The sequence below is a fragment of the Pristiophorus japonicus genome, chromosome 10 (genome assembly GCF_044704955.1).
Source record: "Pristiophorus japonicus isolate sPriJap1 chromosome 10, sPriJap1.hap1, whole genome shotgun sequence".
Taxonomy (NCBI): Eukaryota; Metazoa; Chordata; class Chondrichthyes; family Pristiophoridae; genus Pristiophorus; species Pristiophorus japonicus.
The window spans coordinates 183,502,101-183,523,428 of record NC_091986.1 but is presented as its reverse complement, the minus strand read 5'-3'; the positions used below and the strand labels follow the sequence as shown (position 1 = coordinate 183,523,428).

Here is a 21,328-nt window from a genome sequence, read left to right as displayed (position 1 = left end):
CTATTGTGTTCTTTTGAATGGCCGAGAGTTTGTAATTTATTCATTTATGACAGTCAGTTCTTCAACTTAGTGATGTTAACTGAAATACAGATGTTTTCCAGATCTTAATTTGTGCCATTAAAGGGTTTAGTTTCTAATTGTTGTCTTTGACATTAAATCTCATTACAGAAAGAATTGTTATACAGTATTGTACTATTCAGAAAAAGTACTTGTCTGTAGTTTGAGACTAATTTTCTGTCATTAATTGTTAAACTACAGTTTGAAGTTCATTTCCCATGCCAATGCTTGATCTTTGTCCAATGTAATAGACTTACTAGTCACCATTACCATAATAGCTAACTTCCAAGGACTTTAGATTTCATTTGAATTACATTTTAGAAGATCTTCATTGAAATAAATATTGACTTCAAATCGACCAGGTCTTTTTAATGGGAAAGTTTTTCCAGCTAGGAAAATCTGAGATGCCAAATTTTTATTTAAAAAATATTCTTTCTCAGTAACCTGTATGATCCTTATTTAGGCACTATTAAAGGACCTCCACTGACAGTAATGTTTTTCATGACAGGAGCACCGTGGTATAGTCTTATAAACTGAGAATTATTGCTCCATTTCTTGTACAGCAACACAGATCGTAAGGAAGATTTAATCAATTCTTATATACTTAAAACAATATAAACAGAAGCACAGGCAAAATTCTTCTTCCAGGAGGGGTGTGAGTCCATAAGGAAGGACCATTACCAGGTTGGATCCAAAAATGACATTCTCTGTGACTGACCATGGTGCAATACTTCTTCTCCTCCTCTTTGACATCCCCGTGGTCTTTGACATAGTCGTCCATGCAATCTTCCTCCAATGACTTGTCTCTGTTGTCCAGCTCATTGGGTTTGTCTTGGCTTAGTTCCACTCTCTGAGCATAGCTAGTGTATCTCTAAGAATGGCTTCTCTTCCCTCCCACATATCACTGACTCCAGAGTCCCCTCCATTTCCTCATTTGCAACCTGCCCCTTTGCTGACGCCCAATATTACCATTCCACCATCTCTTTTTGATTTCTCCACTGCTTCTGTACTATCACATGCTTTGTTTGACATCCAGTTTTCGATAAACTGCGATTTCCTCCAACTAAACATCCGTGTTTTTGTCACCACCAGACTTGACTATTCCAATGCTCTCCTAATTGATTTCCCATACTCCACTCTCTGTAACCTTCAGCTCATCCAAAACATTGTTGCCTGTATCTTATCTAGCATCAAATCTTGCTTCCACTCCAATTTAAAATTGTCATCATCATGTTTAATTCCCTTCATGGCCTTGCCCCACTCTATCTCTAACGTCTTCCAGCCCTAAAATTTCTCCACCACCTCCTCCCCGCCCTATGAACACCATTCTTCTGACTCTGGCATTTTGTGCATCGCCCCCTCACTTTGCCCCAGTCGCTGGCCATGCCTTTAGCTACCTAGACCCCACGTTTGCGTGCATTTTGCGTGAATGTGTTGGTACCTGCGTCTGTGCACACACAGAGAGGCTGAACTCCAGGACATAGTCGATGTATTTACCGAAGCGTATAAAAGCATGGGCCTCACGCTAAACATCAGTAAGACAAAGGTCCTCCATCAACCTGTCCTCACCGCACAGCACTGCCCCTCCAAACATCAAGATCCACGGCGAGGCCCTGGACAACGTGGACCATTTCCCTTATCTCGGGAGCCTCCTAGCAACAAGAGCAGGCATTGACGACGAGATCCAACACTGCCTCCAGTGCGCCAGTGCAGCCTTCGGCCGCCTGAGGAAAAGAGTCAAAACCAGGCCTTCAAAGCTGTCTTCAAGCTCATGGTCTACAGGGCTGTAGTAATACCCGCCCTCCAATATGGCTCAGAGATGTGGATCATGTATAGCAGACACCTCAAGTCACTGGAGAAATGCTACTAACGATGTCTCCGCAAGATCCTACAAATATCCTGGGAGGACAGACTCACCAATATTAGTGTCCTCATCCAGGCCAACATCCCCAGCATTTAAGCACTGACCACACTTGATCAGCTCCGCTGGGCAGGCCACATAGTTCGCATGCCAGACACGAGACTCTCAAAGCAAGCGCTCTACTCTGAACTCGTCCACGACAAACGAGCCAAAGGTGGGCAGAGGAAACATTACAAGGACACCCTCAAAGCCTCCCTGATGAAGTGCAATATCCCCACTGATACCTGGGAGTCCCTGGATAAAGACTGCCCTAAGTGGAGGAAGTGTATCTGGGAGGGCGCTGAGCTCCTCGAGTCTCATCGCCCAGAGCATGCAGAAATCAAGCGCAGGCAGCAGAAGGAGCGTGTGGCAAACCAGGCTCCCGCCCACCCTTCCCTTCAACCACTGTCTGTCCCACCTGTGACAGAGACTGTGGTTCTCGTATTGGACTGTACAGCCACCTAAGTATTCATGCTAAGAGTGGAAGCAAGTCTTCTTCGATCCTGAGGGACTGCCTATGATGATGACTCCACCCTATATTGCAAATGTTTTGCTCTGTATCTAGGCACGGCAAAATCATTTCAGGAAAAGTTGTCAAGATGGTAAAGAGATGTAAACAAGTGTTCAGTAATCAGCATTGGGTTTCATAAAATACTGTCTTAGGAGGAAAATCATTAATTGAAAATATATTTCTCCAGTCTTAAACTCTTTCTGTCCTGAAGATTCAACCCATGTTACATAACACAACTAATCGTTGGCACCAATAATGACCATATTTGAGTATGCCGTCTTTGTTCACTACTTTTGGTTATAATGTTCTATGAATAGGAAATGTCACATAGAATGTAAACAGAACTGCAGCTTTTAAAAAATGGCAGTGTTTCCATAATCCAGAGGTGCCAATCTTTTATTTTCTTCTCACAAAGGTCACTTGGTGAAGCTGTCCCCGAAGATTTTTGTGCCACACTTGTGGATTATCATTAAAGATCATTTTAAACATAATGGCCTAGAAATTGCGGGAGTGGTACATCTCTCAGCGAGCGTCGTGAATTGGACTTTTTAACCTCGCCCTTCAGATTGTATTACTTTGTGCGTTGCAAATCGCTGTAAATGCAAATCAGTGGGGCATCTGGGACCTCCTGAATGTCGGGTCCAGTGGTCTATCTCCTTAACCAAGGAAACTTTTAAGCATAGAGAAAGAAACCGACTGAATGGCAGAGAAGGAAAAAGGGTGAATTAGAGTCAAATTAGATATAGAAAGATAAATAAAGAGAGGGAAAGGGAGTGGATTAAGAGAGAGAAAAAAAGAGACAAAAGGAACAGCAAGAAAAATTTAAAATTAAAATGTGTTAAAACCCTCTAGGAACTATTTACTACCTGTGGGACTGATACTCCACAGTTTCATTGTTCCCTTTCTGGGCCGCCAAGGTTGGGTGACATATCAAGAAATCACATCATTCATTATCAGGGTCCTTATGACATGAATTATCAGCCCTAAATGGCTGTGGCAAGATTAAATCATAATAACGGCACAAATCCAGCAATTTCATGGCACACGATGGGGAAACTCTCGGCGAGATGGTCATTTTTTTCAGTTTAGGCGAGGCGCACAGTCAGCGCATATCGTCCAGCAACTTGTGTTGAATCGGAACTCGCGGCATATCTTCTTCACCACAAATTGCTGGGGGGGGGGGCGGTTTTATGCATTAATAATGGCAAGCGTCGTGAATTCGCCATTATTTTTCCAGCAATTTCTTGGCTGAAATGTCACGCTGGGTCACTCATTCTCTTGTATACTGGCTCTATCCAGAGTTGTACAACACTGTTATCTTATGAAAAGCATTGCATTTTAAAACCAATCTGCCACTACTTAGCTTATCTGCTTAATTGGTGCCTAAGTAATTTGTATCATTGGCAGTACCTTCCTCTGTTATTTGTAAGTCTTGGCCTGTAAAAAAAAAAAATATAGTAAGTTTCCGAATGCAATTTCTAAATGAGCTGATTGATGCATTAGCTGTGGAGAATTAATATCTCTGTAATTCTGATCAATGAGTCCTCTGGCATTGTCCTAAGGGTGATAATAATATCTAGCTGCCAATACTGACTGCTGGAGTAAGGTTATGCAACATCTACCCTTTTAGTCTTCTGATTTAGTTTTTTGTGTTTTGAGCTTTGAAAAAAATATTTCCGTAGCAAAATGCAAGCACTGGCTTTCTGTCTAAACTTGTCTCCATGTCAGTCATCAAGCAAAGTGCATTAACATTAACTAAGCTCCAGTTAATTAGACAATAACTTGCTGTAGTTCCTGTCAAGGTTTTTGCTTTCCAGCTTATAATGGCACTAGATTTAATAATGACATTGTGTAATTAGCAATGATGTACTTGGTGTAATAAGCATTGCTAATTAAAATGATTTTTGTGATTTATAACATGTATTAAAGTCTTTATTCAGGGTAATTGTTTTTTGCTGAGAACAGCTAGATTGATATAAAATCTTACTGCTGATGAACTTTAATAAAATAGTTTTAAAATAAATCTTACAAGACTCCCTAAGCAAATGCTTTACGCAGAGCTCCTTCATGCTAAACGAGCCAAAGGAGGACAGCGGAAACATTACAAGGACACCCTCAAAGCCTCCCTGGTAAAGTGCGACATCACCACTGACACCTGGGAGACCCTGGCCGAAGACCACCCGAGGTGGAGAAAGTACATCCGGGAGGGCGTCGAGCTCTTCGAGTCCCAACGCAAAGAGCATGAAGAGGCCAAGCGCAGGCAGCGGAAGGAGCGCGCGGCAAACCAGCCCCACCGATCCCTTCCCTCGACAAGTGTCTGGCCCACCTGTAACAGGGTCTGTGGCTCTCGTATCGGACTGTTCAGCCATCAAAGAACTCATTGTGGGAGTGGAAGCAAGCCTTCCTCGATTCCGAGGGACTGCCGATGATGATGATAAATATATTACCAATCTTGTACAAGCAGAAAAATTACGCAGCAGAAATAATGAGAAAATAACTGACAAATTGGAGTTTACAGCTGTTCTTCACATAACAATGCGAAAACCTCTTGAATAAAAATAGCAATGTGAATTATTTGGTAACTAACTGAGGTAAATATAAAGGCAACGGAAAAGAGAACTGTCAAGTTGACGTAACAACATGCTTGTGACTATTTTTGATAGTCTGATCTGAAGGCATTAGAATGTAAACACTTAAATGCTAGGTGGTGATTTTTGTTTGTGATTTGTTGCACTTTTTGTACACATTATGCAAAAATACTCCGCAGTAAGGCCCGACAATAACCTTATCCTGTAGTGGCCATGAGAAAAACAGCTTTTTTAAAAAAACATTTGTAATGAGAATTTATTTAGAAGTTTTGTGGGCTTTTAATTGGGTTGCCATATTTTGTCGCTCCTGAGGTGGGTTGATAAAACATGCTGTCAAGTTTAACTTTGTGCCTCAGCATCACCATCTCCACTTCTGGCTTATTGCTTTCAGTGGAGGAGAGAGAGAGACAATGTTAGGAGATGGAGCTAAATTTTAGAAATGCTGATTGAATTTTCTTGGCTGTGAGCCAAAGCCACTTTGAGCCGTCCGGTGGTCATGAAAGGCATTGTATAAATCCAAGTCTTTATTTCTTTTTCTTTTTTAGCATTTGCTTTAAAGGAACACACTGGCATTTTCATGTCTGTGAAATATACAGTATGTGCTTTTGACTCTGGGCTGTGTTTCACAGTGCTACATATTTGCTTTGATCCATTAAGGTAATGAGTCTCATTTGTATTAGGGTCTTGGGGGAAACTGAGTGCTATTTATGTATAGCAACTAGGACACTAGAGCTACCCTTTTTGTGATTAGTAGGGTGGAATCTTGATCGACTACCAGAATGGTTGGTGTTCAGGTGGTCCTATAACAACATCACTGAAAGACTATCTATAACAGTGCACTAACCTTTTCATACTGCATGAAGATTTCTGCCTTAGTACATGCTTAAGTCCACCTTGGTAGGATGTATGTTGATGGGCACAGTGTATATAAGAATTATGTATATAAGAATGTCCGGATTGGTGCTAATCTCTAGCAAACTTGAATGGACCTATAAAAGATTTCAATGGTAGTTCTGTTCAGTAGCAAAAACTTTCTTGTTATTGTGGATAGTTCCTGAGTCATTGAAGTTCATCCATGAAGGATTTTAACTGTGACCTCAATTTTGCATGCCATTCTCAAAAACATCCAGTACAGACTTGAATTTTGTCTGTGGGTAGTATGCATTATCTCAGTAACAGAATCGAATGAAAATATACAAAGAATGTGTCCCTGAAACAAGGCCAGCAGTCAGCACCAATGTATTTTATTCGCTGCACTTCTTCACCACTTTTATCTCTACCATGATCATGAACAATGCTGCTTTTGTTGTAAATACTGTAGTACAGTATGCTGATGCTTATATTTAGTGTATCCTTGCATGCCAGTTGTGCTACACATGGTTTGAAAGACATTTTGTGTTTTTGTTTTTGCTCAGGTAGGGCCCTGAATCATATTCTGGCATCCATCAAGGACGTTTTGGCATTCCCCATAAAATTAATTGATTCTACATCTAGTTAAGCCATTAAGAGCAACATATTATCCCAATGTTGTTGTGAAAAAGCTAGGCAAGTGGAAACATCTATAATTAGATTTTTTTTTAAGTCCCAAGTGTCCCATGTGGAAGTTCACGGCAGGTTGTGTATCTGAGGCAGAATGCAGCGTGGAAAGATTATTCGGTGCACAGTGCCCAGAAAAGTGTGAAAAAATGCAAAAATCTGTCAGCCAGATTATCTCTCTTGCCAAGTTCCTTTGGAGAAGCAAGACATTCATGGGTTTGTATTTGTGTCTGGAGTTGTCGGCAGACACAACATCATTAACAGCAGGACATATTTTCATAAGATTACCTCTTAATCATTTTTTTCCCCCCAAGTTGGTAAAGTACAACTTCATTTATGGTCTGCGCTTTGTATGAAAAACAGAAATTTATGTAGCAACCCTGCAGACCTTTTCCTGTTAGGAAAAAGAGACTTTATTGTTTGGCAGCACCAGGAGACAGCACTGTTAGCTGGAAGTATGACCTGAAAACTCACCCATTGATCTACCCGTTGCAGACTGAGCTGTAGGTGTCTAATTGTTTTTACTAAAAAACGAGGGGAGGCCCACATCAACAGCTAACTGTGTGTAGATAAGGCAATGTTGTTGTGACCTCAATGGATTTCATTCCATAAGTGATTAATTTAATGTCCTTGGTCCTGCTGCTAATGTTTTTGCATTCAGTGGAACAAAGAGAAAACCTTAGGGCTCAGAGCTGTCTAAAATGTTCTTAAAAGGCCAAAACCAGCCTTTTTCCACATACTGACTCAACTGTTTTCAGTGGTCGGTCTGTGCTTATCTATAAGAAGGGGGGTAAAATTATGCAATAAAAGTTCCACAGAATGGTAGTGTACATCAGTTGTGATCAGACGCTTCAATCTTTGGATCCTTGTTAAATATTGGGGACTAGATCTGATGATGCTAAGCAAACCAAATGAGATATTGACTGAAAATTTACAGATTGTTGTAGACATGCCAGATATTACCGGATAGGTGATCAGTTATATTTCGGAGCTGAATGGATATTGCCAGATTTCTACATGGGCCAGCAGTTAAAACATATGTTGATTCTCTATATGCATAATTCTTCACAAAATCGCCTTGCTTGCCTGCCATTAGTGTCTTGATAAAGGACATTTGACCAAAAATTCTAATTTATAACACAAAATGCAAGCATTTCATTGTTCATGGAGACGTGCTGCAATATCGTTAAAGCATTTTTAATCTTGTTTTACGGAGAAGATATCAGAACATGAATTACTTTATTCTGCTGTACATTGAAAAACGTGTAGTATCTTTTCAGTTGGGATGCGATATCATCATACTAGTTTTAACGTTATTCCTATATATTATACCTGAAGTCCATTTTACACAATTATGGCACATCTGAAAGTTAGTGTGTATAAATATAATGAGCTACAAACTGAGAAATCTAACTAGGACCATTTTTAGTTGAATTGACCGAGCGATTAAAGCTAATGCTAGCTTACTACCAACCTTTTCTCTCTCTCTCTGTGCTTCCCCCCCCCCCACCCCCCGCAATATTTGTATTGATCTGCATTCCAGACACTAGCAACATGTTGCTTAAACCTATATTTATGGTGGTGGAGGAAGCAAAACAGACTGTGAATCTTGGGTTACTAATTGTAAAAGCTGAACCAGAGCTTCAGTTTTTGGGGTTGTGGATTTCCCTGTTGTAATGAATGCTAGTTCCACCGTCATGGCAGCCCATTATTAGAACTGTTAAAATCATAGAAATAATGAAGAAAATTAGTCCACACCTTTAACTAGAATAAGATGATTTTTAATTCTTGCACTGATTAGCAAAATGCATAAGGGGGCTGACTTGTAGGAAAGTGTATGTTATGAAGGTGCTTGAGTGTTTATTAAAGATGCACGCAGTTTTTAAAATAAATGCTCCATGACCTCACAATTTAAGTTCCAAAATACCTCCTGCAAAATAACTGGCCTGGAAAGCTAAGTCTTCATGCTCTTTGAATCACTTATCTATATTATGACTAATGTAAAGTTTTGCACTTGTCGACAGCCATGTAGTGTAATTGGGCACACAACCTAGAGTTTCCATTTCTAGTCATGCCTGCTTGGTTGACTAGATTTATAAGCTGAATGAGCACAAACCTATACATTATTGTAGCCTAATGATTTAACAGTTAACTTGGAATTTTCTTCTCCTTCCTTCACTCTTTCCCCCCCCCCCCCCCCATTCCACCCCACCAATTTAGGGCCATTTAAGAAGGAACAGCAAAAAAATTGTGGAGTTATGTGCAATTACATTTTTTAGGAATGCAAGGCTCTTTAACAGGCTGCATGGCCCATTCAATTGTCCATGCATTCACGGTTATTTCTACTGAAAAGCGGGTGAGCCGGCCTGGCCGGGACCTCCAGAGCACCGCGCGGCCGCAAAGCTCAATGGGAATTGGCTATGTGACAAACTATTAAAGCCATGCATTGAAAAAGTGGTTCTGACTCCATGATTTGTATTTTCTTTTGTAGAATTCAATCCGTCACAATCTGTCACTGCACAGCAAGTTTGTAAGAGTTCAGAATGAAGGAACTGGCAAAAGTTCTTGGTGGATGCTGAATCCCGAAGGTGGAAAGAGTGGAAAGTCTCCAAGAAGAAGAGCAGCGTCCATGGATAACAACAGCAAGTTTGCAAAAAGTCGAGGGAGAGCAGCTAAGAAAAAGGCAGCACTTCAGCCAGATGGCAGTGCCGACAGTCCCGGGGCACAGTTCTCAAAATGGCCTGGAAGTGCTAACTCCCACAGTAATGATGATTTTGATGCCTGGACTACTTTCAGAACTAGAACTGGTTCAAATGCTAGCACATTAAGTGGAAGGCTGTCACCTATTATGCCAGAACAGGAAGATATTGTGGATAGTGAGGTTCATCAAATGTCACCCTTGGTCTACCCTGGTACCTCCAGTAAAATGGCATCAACGCTGCCAAGTCTAAGTGAGATGACTAGTTCAATGAACAGTTCCATGACTGAAAATGTGATGGAGGATCTTTTGGATAACTTGAATCTTTTGTCCCCAAATTCATCATTGGTAGCTTCTACCCAGCCTTCATCAGCGTCACTAATGCAGCAAAGCACTGGCTATTCTTTTGCACCCCAGAACACAGCCATTGGTTCACAGACCCCAGATTACAGAAAATGCCTGTATCCTCAAAGCAGTATGAATTCCCTACAGCAAATTCCTATGCAGACCTTTCAAGAAAAAAAACAGGGCTTTGTATCGATCACCCAATATAACTGTCCAACAGGACTCCTTAAAGAGTTACTAACTTCTGACTCGCCACCACATAGTGATATGTTACCACAAGTAGATACTGTGGTATCACAAGCTAGTAGTCGGATGGCAAGTCAAAATATGGTGATGTCCTCGTATGCTAATCAGGCGGTTCACACCAAAATGATGAACCCCAGCATCCAGCAACATCCAGTACATAGTCCGCATTCGATCGCAATGAATGGCCGTGCCTTACCTCATACAGTGAGCATCATGACTCATCCTTCAAATATCAGACATCTGTCCACACCAAAAAGCCAGCTACAAGTGCCTGTGTCTTTGCAACTCAATGCAATGGATCCATACTCTATTCACAGTAATGGTGGTTACGGAAGAATGAATTTTGCTGCTGTGAATCAGGAGAAGCTCCCTAGTGATTTGGACGATATGTTCATTGAAAGATTGGACTGTGATGTTGATTCCATTATTCGTAATGACCTTATGGATGGCGATACTCTAGATTTTAACTTTGACTGCTATTCAAACAGTTCAAAGGCATCCACACACAGCTGGGTATCTGGCTAAGTTTTACTGAGAGGTGGGTATTAGACTTCAGACCAAAGCTGCATGCTCTCGCTTTGGGTTTATTAACGTTAATGAAATTAAAATTCTAAAGTGTCACTGTCCCTTTAGTGATACTATAAACTGGAAGAATAAAAGTAAGCGGTAACGTGATACTGTACACAGTATCCCTGTAATATACCATCCTGGGACTACACAAAGGACACAATCTTGGGTAAATTTGACATTTGTGGAAAATAAATATCATTTCGGGGGATTGGAGGGGGAATCTAGCTGGTGGGAACCTGCTGATTGCAGTTAAATTCGTGCCTGTCGGTCGGTGGAAATTGGGAGTCCGTTGTCTGCCCACCGGGATTCAGGTAAGGGGAAGCTTTAAACTTCACTTGAGGCCTGGAGGAGCAGGGGTGCTCTTCTTGGCCTCAAAATAGAAAGTAAAAAGAACGTTACCTCTAATGTTTCCGATCCTCTTTTGACCCGAGTTCACCTGACATGAAAACCGCCACGACTGCCCCACTCACATCAGAGTTAAAATAGCAGTCGGAGCTTGATGATGTCATCGGGCCTTGACCTGCGTATTAAAAGAAGAACTCCACCGGCTTGCCGGCCGCTCTGAAGACCAGATTAAGATCAAAGGTGGCTGAGGACATTGGCAGATGTCACCTGGCCAATTTTAACTGCCTGGTTTCCATTGGGCGAGTAGGGTTAAAATAAACCCCCAGAATTTTTGTAAAAAACTGATTACTGCAGCTTCTGAATTTGTAATTCTGTGAATTAAAGGTGGTTTTGTAATGCATATCATAATGGCACACGGCATCTCATATAAGTAGTGGAAACTGAGAATCTCTTGTTTTTTGAGTGGGTGCTGTTTCAGTCTTAAAGTTTATCAGTTCATGCCTTGCTCAGTGCAAGACTGAAGCAACAGAATTTCAGAGCTTCGACAGAAGATAAAATCTACCTGCAAAACTAGGCTTTGCATCCCGTCCATACTTGTGAAAAATTACTGAACATAAAACACCAGCTATTATCCAGGCTGGCATTACGTTAACTTCCCCGCTCCACAAATCACTTTTGTTTCTCTTGTTTTTGTGGTCACAGTACATTATTCTGTATTTGTTCAATGGACAGGCAAACTGCCCCGCTTTATGCTGGTGTCAGCTTGGCTCTGAAGGTTGAGTTCAAGCGCCACTGCACACTTGAGCAACTAATCTAAGTTGAAACTTAAGACCAGTACTGAGGGAGTGCTGCATTGTCGAAGACGCTGCCTTTTAGATTGGACTCTAAATCAAGGTCCCATCTCCTGTTCAACTGGCCCTGAAAAATCTCTTGACACAGTTAGAGTAAGGAGTTCTGATGGTGTCATTTCTCTCTCAAACGGCACCACTAAAACAGTTTAGCTGGTCACTTACCTCATTTGATCTTTGTGGGACTTTGCTGTGTGCAAATTGACTGCCACATTTGCCTACAAAAACAACCACTTCAAAAGTAATTCACTTGACTATGAAGTGTTTTGGGACATCCTGAGGATATGAAAAGCACCAATATAACTACAAGTTTGATCTTTTAGTCTTTTTTTCCTTATATGTAACATCCTTCCCTCAACCACATGTAGGGAAGAAAACTGCTCAGTTCCTCCTTCAGACAGGATGACCACATTTATTTGGATGGTGCAACCACAGAGGATTGGGACATGAGTTTGTGCCCACGTCCTGTGAAGTCTGCTCTGTATTTTTATACATACAGCACTTCAATTTATTTTGGGTTTATTGACATTTTTTTAAACAATGGGACATGGTAGTACCTCCTTTCTACTTAATATATCCATACCTTGTGTCTTCAAAAAATGAATAAAAAGCTTGTTCAATGGGAATATTTGTGGGTACATTTCAATTAAAAAGTATTGAAGTGTTGCATCTTCATGTCACAGATGACATGTAATACTATATGTATGTCCAAATTAATTCCTTATTTAAGTACTAAGAAATTAAACATTAATAGAATGTATATATTAAGTTTACTGCAACTAAACAATTCCTGTCAAATATGACTTAATAAATATTTTAAATTAAGATATATGTATATATATATTATGCCTAGATATATTTGAGCACATGGTGTATGGGAGTGTAACATAGAAGTTGCTAAAATAATGAAGTGTTCGTATTTGGCAATAGTGCTTTTTTGAGATTTACAAAACAACTGATACCTGAGTCCATTTTACAAGGTTGTAATCTAATTGAGAGTTTCAGATGACTTATAAATGACTTGAGCTTTGCTCTCGCAGTTTTAACAGTCGATTGAATCCTTGAGATTAGATTACAGTCTTGTACTCAATCCCTGATTACTAGGATTTACTGTAGTGGGGATATCATGGTCGTAAATAAGAGCTGGTATTCATTTAAATTGAATTGATTTTTTAAAAATATAACTGCAAGCCAAATCTGGCCGGAGAGTTCTCAGCGAAATAGAACAGTTCTGAAATTCTCGCGAGTAAGGAGTTTAGTTTGTTTTCTTCTGCCCAACAACTGAGAGTTCATCTGAGTTCTGATTTTTTTTTTCCAAAACAATGTCTCTGAACTGTTGTTGAAAATTTAAGATTAAGTGTGAGGACAATGCCCTATTTCTGAATTATTACAAGTATTAGTCTCAGCTGGCTTAATCTGCAACATTTGAATAGGTTTGTGCCTTTTTGTGTTTAACACTGTTTCTCTTTTTCTCGTTAAACTAGATTTCTCTGAAGGCACCCAGACTGGATTGACATCAGGAATTGGGAAAAGCAGTCCAAAGATGTCCTTCACCCTCACTGAATTCTCTTGATAAATGCTCCCTTTTCCCTTTCATCATACTTGGCAGCATGGAACATTTTCCTGCACAGGATGTTTGCCCAATGTTTGCAGGTTATGTGCTGCTCGAGATAAGGCCTCTGGAATTTGGAACTGTTTGGTTACAAAGTGCCAAACTCACTACAGAATGTCATTTTCAAACAAATGTGCATTGTGTGCTTAATTTACAATTTTCTTTTTAATTATGAGCATTACATGGGCCTGATCTGGCTGTTAACTATGGCTGTAACAAACTCTGCTGCTGAGTCCCTAACCCTCATCAATGAATTCCAGTGGTGTATTGTGAAAATCTCAATGCAAATAACACACTTGCCATTTGATTTTAAAAAGGCATCATTATATGATGGTGGCAAGTCCTTCACCTCTGGGGAAATAGGACTGACCAGCAGTTAAGGTTGGGTTCAACTTCCAAACTTGTCTGTTGTAATGACATTGTATTGATGATATTCTGCCATTAATCCTTCAGACAGACTGCTTGCATATCTAATCTGTTGCTGACTGGCTCGTGTTAATACCAACTGGGCTTGTAACGCTAGAAATTTGATTTTTGAGTATCTAAGTGGGATGCTGATTTTAGCGACTGACTTTAGATGATGGGGCCCATTTCAAAATACTCACAACAATGAAGACATGCTCTAACATGCAGAAGTTTGTATGTACATGACCTTTTGCTAATACGCAAACAACAGGAATTTTTAGAAATCAACTAAAGACTGCTCTTTGGATTGCAAAGAGGGGAGTTTTAACCAAACTCATCCAGTGGGGAAGTGGATTGGATTGGCCGCCCATTTAACACCCCGCCCGGTGAAGTCAATGGAAAATAAAATCAGGCAGGGTGTAAAACGTCGGCCGATCTGAACCATCAGTTTCCTATCGGGTAGGTTAGGTTCCAATGACCCTCCAGTGTTTAATATTCAGATAATTACTTTTATTTTAGGAGAGTTGAAATGTATCTCATGCAATATAGTTCAAAATGTAAACAAACCCTTCTAATATGCTTGAGCTCTGGTGATGTAAAATTTTGCTTTTTGAAGCACAGTGTGAGCGTTTGCAGTGAGTTTTTATATTTTCAAGACATGATTACATAGTTTGTAGACGGCTATGCCATCCTTTTCGATTGGGCCTTCACCATCTCCACAGCAACTCTGCAAACATGAGAATGTGGCATATGCCATCCTGTCCATCCTATATAAATTACCAGACTATTTCAGAGTAGTCCAAGGTTCTCTCCTTGCCCCTACTCTCCCTGGTTATTGTGACTTTGCAAAATTGTAAACTAGTGATTTGGTTTTTAACATTGAGGTTCTTAGTTTAAATATTTCAGAAAAAAGTTAGTTTTTTGTAACTTAAGACTGACTTTTAATTTATATAGAATGGCTTTTATCTCTAAGCTGGCATTTCATGTTTTATTTGTGGTACTCATAGTTCCAAGTATCCATAGATTGATCACCATGGCAGCTACCTCTGAAGTCTGAGGAATACCACGTGGAGGAATGTTGCCATTATAAGGCTACAGTCTTCAATCTGTCATTTGTTCTCCCAAACATAAGGACCCAGCAAAATTCTGGCATGAAGATTCCACTTGATCACCTCAGTACACGGGAAAGGGCTTCTGTTCATCATCTCTGCTAAAACTAATTCTGACATACTAGATCTCCACCTAGTTCTTCAGTTTTAGATGTAAACATTAGTGTTGCAATATCACAATCTGCCTTGATGTTGAGAAACATCTTGTCATTGAGGAAGTTGACCTTGATGGCCTATGCAACAATATTTTCAACCAAGTGCAGATGTTTTGTTTTGCACTATATGGCTATAGGCGATGATCTTGCTAAAATGTTTCTGGCTATGGCTCAAACACATGTAAACCAGCACTCGACCTATATATATGGATTTCAAAAGTAATATGTTTTGAGTTTCTAAACTCACATCTCCACAAGCCTGATCTTGGCCCAGTGCTAGGGACTTGAGCCTCAGCTGGAGAAACTCTAGACTCTTCACATGGTGGATAGTTTTGTGATGGATCAGCACCCTTCTTTTGAGTCACTAGTTGTTTTGAAATGTGCAAGTATTATAGTTGCACTTCTTATGGTTCAGTGCCAATGTGCTTCTAGTGCAGGAGGTTTATTTGACATGTACCAACCTCCAGCCTCCTCATACTATTCAGCTTTACTCGCAAAGGGTATTCAATTCATTCTGATCAAACGTGAATGCTGGCGTTTTAACCTGCTAGTCCACAAGTAGTTTGAAACTCTAGCTCTCCAAATGGATAGTGGAGTGAATTTTATCCTTCATGGCAAACGAGCCAAAGGTGGGCAGCGGAAACGTTACAAGGACACCCTCAAAGCCTCCCTGGTGGAGTGTGACATTCCTGCTGACTCCTGGGAGACCCTGGCCGAAGACCGCCCTAGATGGAGAGAGTGCATCCGGGAGGGCGTTGATCTCTTCGAATCTCACGCTGCGAACATGAAGAGGTCAGGCAGCGGAAGGGGCATGTGGTAAATCAATGCCAGCCCCTCCTTCCCCCGACTAATATCTGTCCCACCTGTGACAGAGTGTGTGGCTCTCGTGTTGGACTGTTCAGCCACCAAAGAACTCATTTTAGGAGTGGAAGCAAGTCTTCCTCGATTCCGAGGTACTGCCTATGATGATGATTATGATTCTTGTTACACACTAGCTACCCACCTATAGAAGACCATTCAACTAAAGGAATGGCACCATCTTGTGCTCAACTCACCACCAATTACTTGGATGGTATCTGCAAGTTATTCACACCTCGTCTTCGTATGTACATTCTTCAAATATACCAGGGGGTGCAGCCTTCTCACTTACTTTAACCTCGCAGCTACACAAGACCTGTAAAATTCAGATGGTTGGGGAGAAAGGGCATCTGTATAGCATGGCATTGAGTAGGAGATTGATTTTTTTCAGATGCTCTGGCTGCAAGGGATGGTGTCCCAAGATGTAGAGTTTCAAACCATTGCTTGCTAATCCCAGTTTATTGAAGCATGCATTAAGTTGTGAGGGCAGATCTGGATTCTCTGTCTAACGCCCACTTTAAAGGCCGCACAGTATCTAAGGTATCGGCTTAGATCAGTGATGACCCACTCACCTCTGAGTCAGACGTTTGTGGGTTCAACCCCCACTATGGATATGACTACATCATTTCGGCTGATGTTTCGATGTAGCAAGGGGGGAGTGTTGCATTGTTGCAGGTGTTACATTTTAAATGAGATATTGAGTCAGGGCCCCATCTGCTGTAACAGATCTCAAGGCACTATACAAAGAAAAGCAGCGAGTTCCCCTGACCAGCATTCCTCCCTCAACCAACACCACCCAAACAAGATTATATGGTCATTCATTCATTTGCTGTTTGTGGGACATTGCTATGCAGAAATTGGCTGCTGTGTTCACCTACATAACAGTGATTACATTTAAAATGTAATCCATTGGATGCTTGCTATCTCTCTCTCTCTCTCTCTCTCTCTCTCTCTCTCTCTCTCTCTCTCTCTCTCTCTCTCTCTCGCTGTGGTGGTAGCTGCAGTACTCAAGTGCCTTGGCGCATAGAAACATAGAAAATAGGTGCAGGAGTAGGCCATTCAGCCCTTCTAGCCTGCACCGCCATTCAATGAGTTCATGGCTGAACATGCAACTTCAGTATCCCCTTCCTGCTTTCTTGCCATACCCCTTGATCCCCTGGCATCATGTTGGAATACCAAGGTCCACATTCCATTCCCTTCTCCCCTCCCAAAAATTGTTGTGTTTTCATTCTCAGCTGAGCTGCTATGGAGATAACCTTGAGCAAAGTCTAGTCACTTTGCTGATGGGGAGGGAGAGTCACCGTAATCACTGGCACACCTAGCAGTTGGTTTTCACATCCGTATTGATGGAGGCCCATAAATGGGTAAATCCCAGATGACGCAGGGTCCCAAGGCCACAAGGAATGGCAGAAAAAGTCAGACTCTTGAAAATATTCAATATAAAATGCCCTGATTTGCACAATTTTTTGGCAATGCAAACAACCAAAATATCTGTTCAACTCATTAAATTTGTTACAGCGTGCTATTGACGGCTAGATCAGATGGCATTCAGTGTTATAATGGGGTTTTATTTGAATATAAACTGACATGTTTGATGAGTAAATAGTTTAAGAATGAAAAATTACAAAGATCTGCATTTACATTGACATTTTGTTTTGCATTATGTTTAAAGAAAACAAGTACTGCAGGTCATAGAAGATTGTGTCTTTTTTCCTCCCATCATGAGTTTACAGAATCACAGAAAAAAACTTAGGGGCATCTTGCACCTTCAGATTTTTTTTATATTAACTGGATTAAAATAAGATTTTTGTATGTACGCTGTTAGATTTTTACATCCTAGAGGGTGCTACTAAGTGATGGTATTTGCTGTTTTTGTAAATATACAACAAAACTCAAAAGTGCAAGAGTTTTCTAAATGTAATCATTTTTTGCCTGATATGGATTTTTGCGCAGGGACTAATGTAAAGTTGTAAGTTTATTTTTTGTGTTACATTTTTTTTGATCAGTTATTTAACAATCAGATTTCTTATACAAGTTTTCATTCTGCTTAACGTTATATTAAATTTCAAGTACCACAAAGTGTTACGCATTCTCAGTTAGATGCTTGTATGGTTTCATAACTGTATTTCAGTGGTCATAATATAGAAGCTCGGAAAGCTTTAAGTAGAACTACCTTAATTGTAAATGATTGATTGCTCTGTGAAATGTGCAGATCTTACCTATGCAGACAAAGTCTTAACTTTGAATTTTTTGCAGATTTGTACTGTTAAAAGTATATTATAAAAGAGTTATTCAGATATTTTAAATGTAACAAAGATGTATTGTTTCAGATATAGCTATATGTAACCATACGTGGTATATAAAGTTTATTTAGAAGTTAGTGAAGAAAATCATACTGCTTTTGATAAACCAATACTATTTTTTTTCAGTACAACTTAATGGGTGTTATGTACTGCTTGATGTAAATGGCAGATCAGAGTCAGCAGAGCAGCCCTAGGACGAGGGAAGAAAGCATCATTGGACCAATTGTTTTTCAACATAGAAAATTAATTGCACTTAAGCTTTTTAAAAAAAAATGTTTCAATAAACATACTTTTATGAATCATTAATGAAATTTAAGTACATGCATTTATTAACTTATAATCGAGTTAAATGTGACTTATCTATTGCATCCAGTTTATAAATAAAAGTTGCAATAAGAATAGGTTTTTAAAAAAAAAAGAAAATGATCAATTTGCACAAAACTGACCCTTTTTGACGGATGTTCCGCAGACCAACAGTAACCTGAAACTGGCATGTAAATAATGCTTGCTCCAGTAATACAGACTGTAGCAGTACTTGAAAGTTTCACCACTTTATATTCTTTCAATAATGTAGGCTGTAACTAAATATACTGTTTCATAGACAAGTGCCTGATAGTGTACATTAAAAGACACAAGAACAATCTTTGCTGTTATTGTATGGAGCCATAATAAATGTATATAAATTCTGTTACACAATCTGAACTGTGTTATTGCTATCTTTTTTTGATTAAGGGGTAAAAAGCTTCATTGATTTGAACTGCATTATCCCCCTTACAATGGGAGGAGGGGAAAGGAGATTGTGTCTTTGTTGTACCCGTTTTGTGGGCAGAAAATGGGGGCAACAAGAAAAATTTCAAGATGCAACAGTCCACGCCCGATCTGCGCCTGGGGTATGGACACCACCTTAATGGTGAAGGCGGCTTCCCAGGCATGCGTGGCGTCCATTGAAACAGGGGTTGGGCTTCTTAAATATGCAAATGAGGGGCCAAACTCCTGTTTCAGGACCCCACCGGGAATTTCGACAGCATAGAGCAAAGCAGGCACCGGAGTTTCTTCGCTCAGTACTATCTGGTCTACATGTGGCCTAACCATTGGTCATTAAAGGGCCAGCTGGAGTAGGCCACCAACATTTTTTTTTCATACTTAACTTGATGTGGATTTCTGTGGACTGATGCTGCACGTGCTCGGCCTGCACCCATTCTTCTCCCCCCCCCCCCCCCCCCCCCCCCCCCAGGACTTACTGGAGGGTTGCTGCTGGTGAGGTAGCAAGCCCAACTTGGATCCAGGAAAACTGGTGACTGCCTCATTAGGTGTGATAGGTGCTGATAGCTTGCCACTGATGTTACAGTAAGACATGAGGCCCAATTACAGTCAAGCCTCGAGCCTCCTGCTGCAGGTGTGCATTGGAAGCATGCCACCAGTTATGCACCCGAAGACTGACCATAATAATGAATTTTTACCCCATTGTCACAAAGAAAAATTAATTTTACGTCTGTTTTGCCTAATGTGGCTTTGGTGCATTGTGCATAAAGTGGGAGTAGACTGGCTGTTAACAACATCCTGCATTTATATCCTTCAATATAACACTGGCAAGAGCATTTATTTATTTTTTGATACCTAATGACACATTTGTCTGCAGAATGATTCTTTTGTTTTTGCATTTATTTGCTAAGTTTTAGAAGCAATGGACATTCCCCATGTATGAAGTATGTTTTCTGGTCAATGATGAGATCAATACATCCACAAATGAATCTGACCAGATGTCCATGGTCCTCCACCAAAATGGTCCTGTTGTTCAAAAAAAACGATGAGACATGAACTGAAAAATGATAGGCCACTTGGTCTAATATCTGTGATGTTTGAGATGATATTGAAGCTCATTGAAAGTGGACGGAGGTCATAAGGAGTACTTGCAATAGAGTTCAAATTAAGTAAGTGGATGAGAGATTAGCCAGAGGCTATTTGGATTTTAAAAACAAGTTGATAAAGATTCACATGAGGCTTCTCCAAAGTAAAACTCACAACTCATAGCAAATAATTGAGTTGAAAACTGCCCAGCCACCGATGTGCAGAAAGAAGGTTGTGATCAATGGAAGAGGCACTGCTGGAGGACAGGAATAAGCAGTGATCTGCAGACTCTTGTTCTCAGTCTGCATTTGGTGATTGAGGAGGGAGAGTGGAATTAGTGTGACAAGTTTATATAGGCAGTTTCTTCATAAATGTGGACATAGGAATTTATAATAGATGTATGTATAAAAAATAAGTGCAGAATGTGTGACTTTAAAATGGGGACTGAATTACTTGTGTGTACCTGGGTCCAACGAATCCTCCTCTTCACTAGAAGACTACATTTGACCTTGGCACCTCGTTGCACCACTGAGGATTGACTAGTGCAATATAAAATTTGATAATCAAATGGACAATATTCGAAGTGTGATAGAACAATTAAGTAGATGGGATAGCAAGTGGTTTTTATTTTAGACTCGTGTAAAGTTACTCATATTGGGACAGGAAACGACAAACATTGAAAGGATGCCAATCAGCAAAGATGGGAAAGGATTTGGGTTTTATTATTGACTGCTCACTGCAAATTTCCAGGTAAATTTTAAAGAATTTGAATGCAAGTCAACCGAGCTGTTTATTCTAAAAAAGCAAAATACTGCGAATGTTGGAATTCGAAATAAAAACACAAAATGCTGAAAATACTCAGCAGGTCAGGCTGCATCTGTGGGAAGAGAAACGGAGTTAACGTTTCAGCTCGATGACCCTTCATCAGAACTGGAAAAAGTTAGAGCTGTAACAGGTTTTTAAGTAAGTGTTGGGGCAGGGAAAGAGGGGAGGGGAGGGGAGGAAAGAACAAAAGGGAAGGTCCGTGATAGGGTGGAAGGCAGGACAAATTAAGAGACAAAAGGAATGATGGTGCAAGGCAAAAGGAGATGGTAATGGGACAAGTTAAGAAACAAAAGAGGAGTCTAGATAAGATGGGAATGGAGACTGACAAACATTCACTATAAGCCCACTGACTCCCACAGTTACCTGGACTTCACTTTCACCCCACTTCATGTAAGGACTCCATTCAATTCTCCCGGTTTCTCCGTCTCCGTCGCATCTGCTCTGACGATGCCACCTTCCTTACTAGTGCTTCCAATATGTCTTTTTCCTCAACCGAGGATTCCCCATCGCCGCAATTGCCATGGCCATCGACCGTATCCGTTCTATTTCCCGCACTTCTGCTCTCACCC

General features: G+C 40.4%; 1 protein-coding gene across 1 annotated transcript in view; it reads left to right on the top strand.

Annotated features, from left to right (window-relative positions):
• The window catches only part of foxo1a (forkhead box O1 a), a 115,861-nt gene extending 97,079 nt beyond the window's left edge, over positions 1–18,782 (top strand). The window contains exons 2-3 of the mRNA XM_070892387.1: positions 9,084–10,419; positions 13,129–18,782. Of these exons, the coding sequence (XP_070748488.1) occupies positions 9,084–10,406 (1,323 nt within the window). The 3' untranslated portion in view covers positions 10,407–10,419; positions 13,129–18,782. The remainder of the gene's footprint in view (positions 1–9,083; positions 10,420–13,128) is intronic.
• Positions 18,783–21,328: the final 2,546 nt, after the last annotated feature.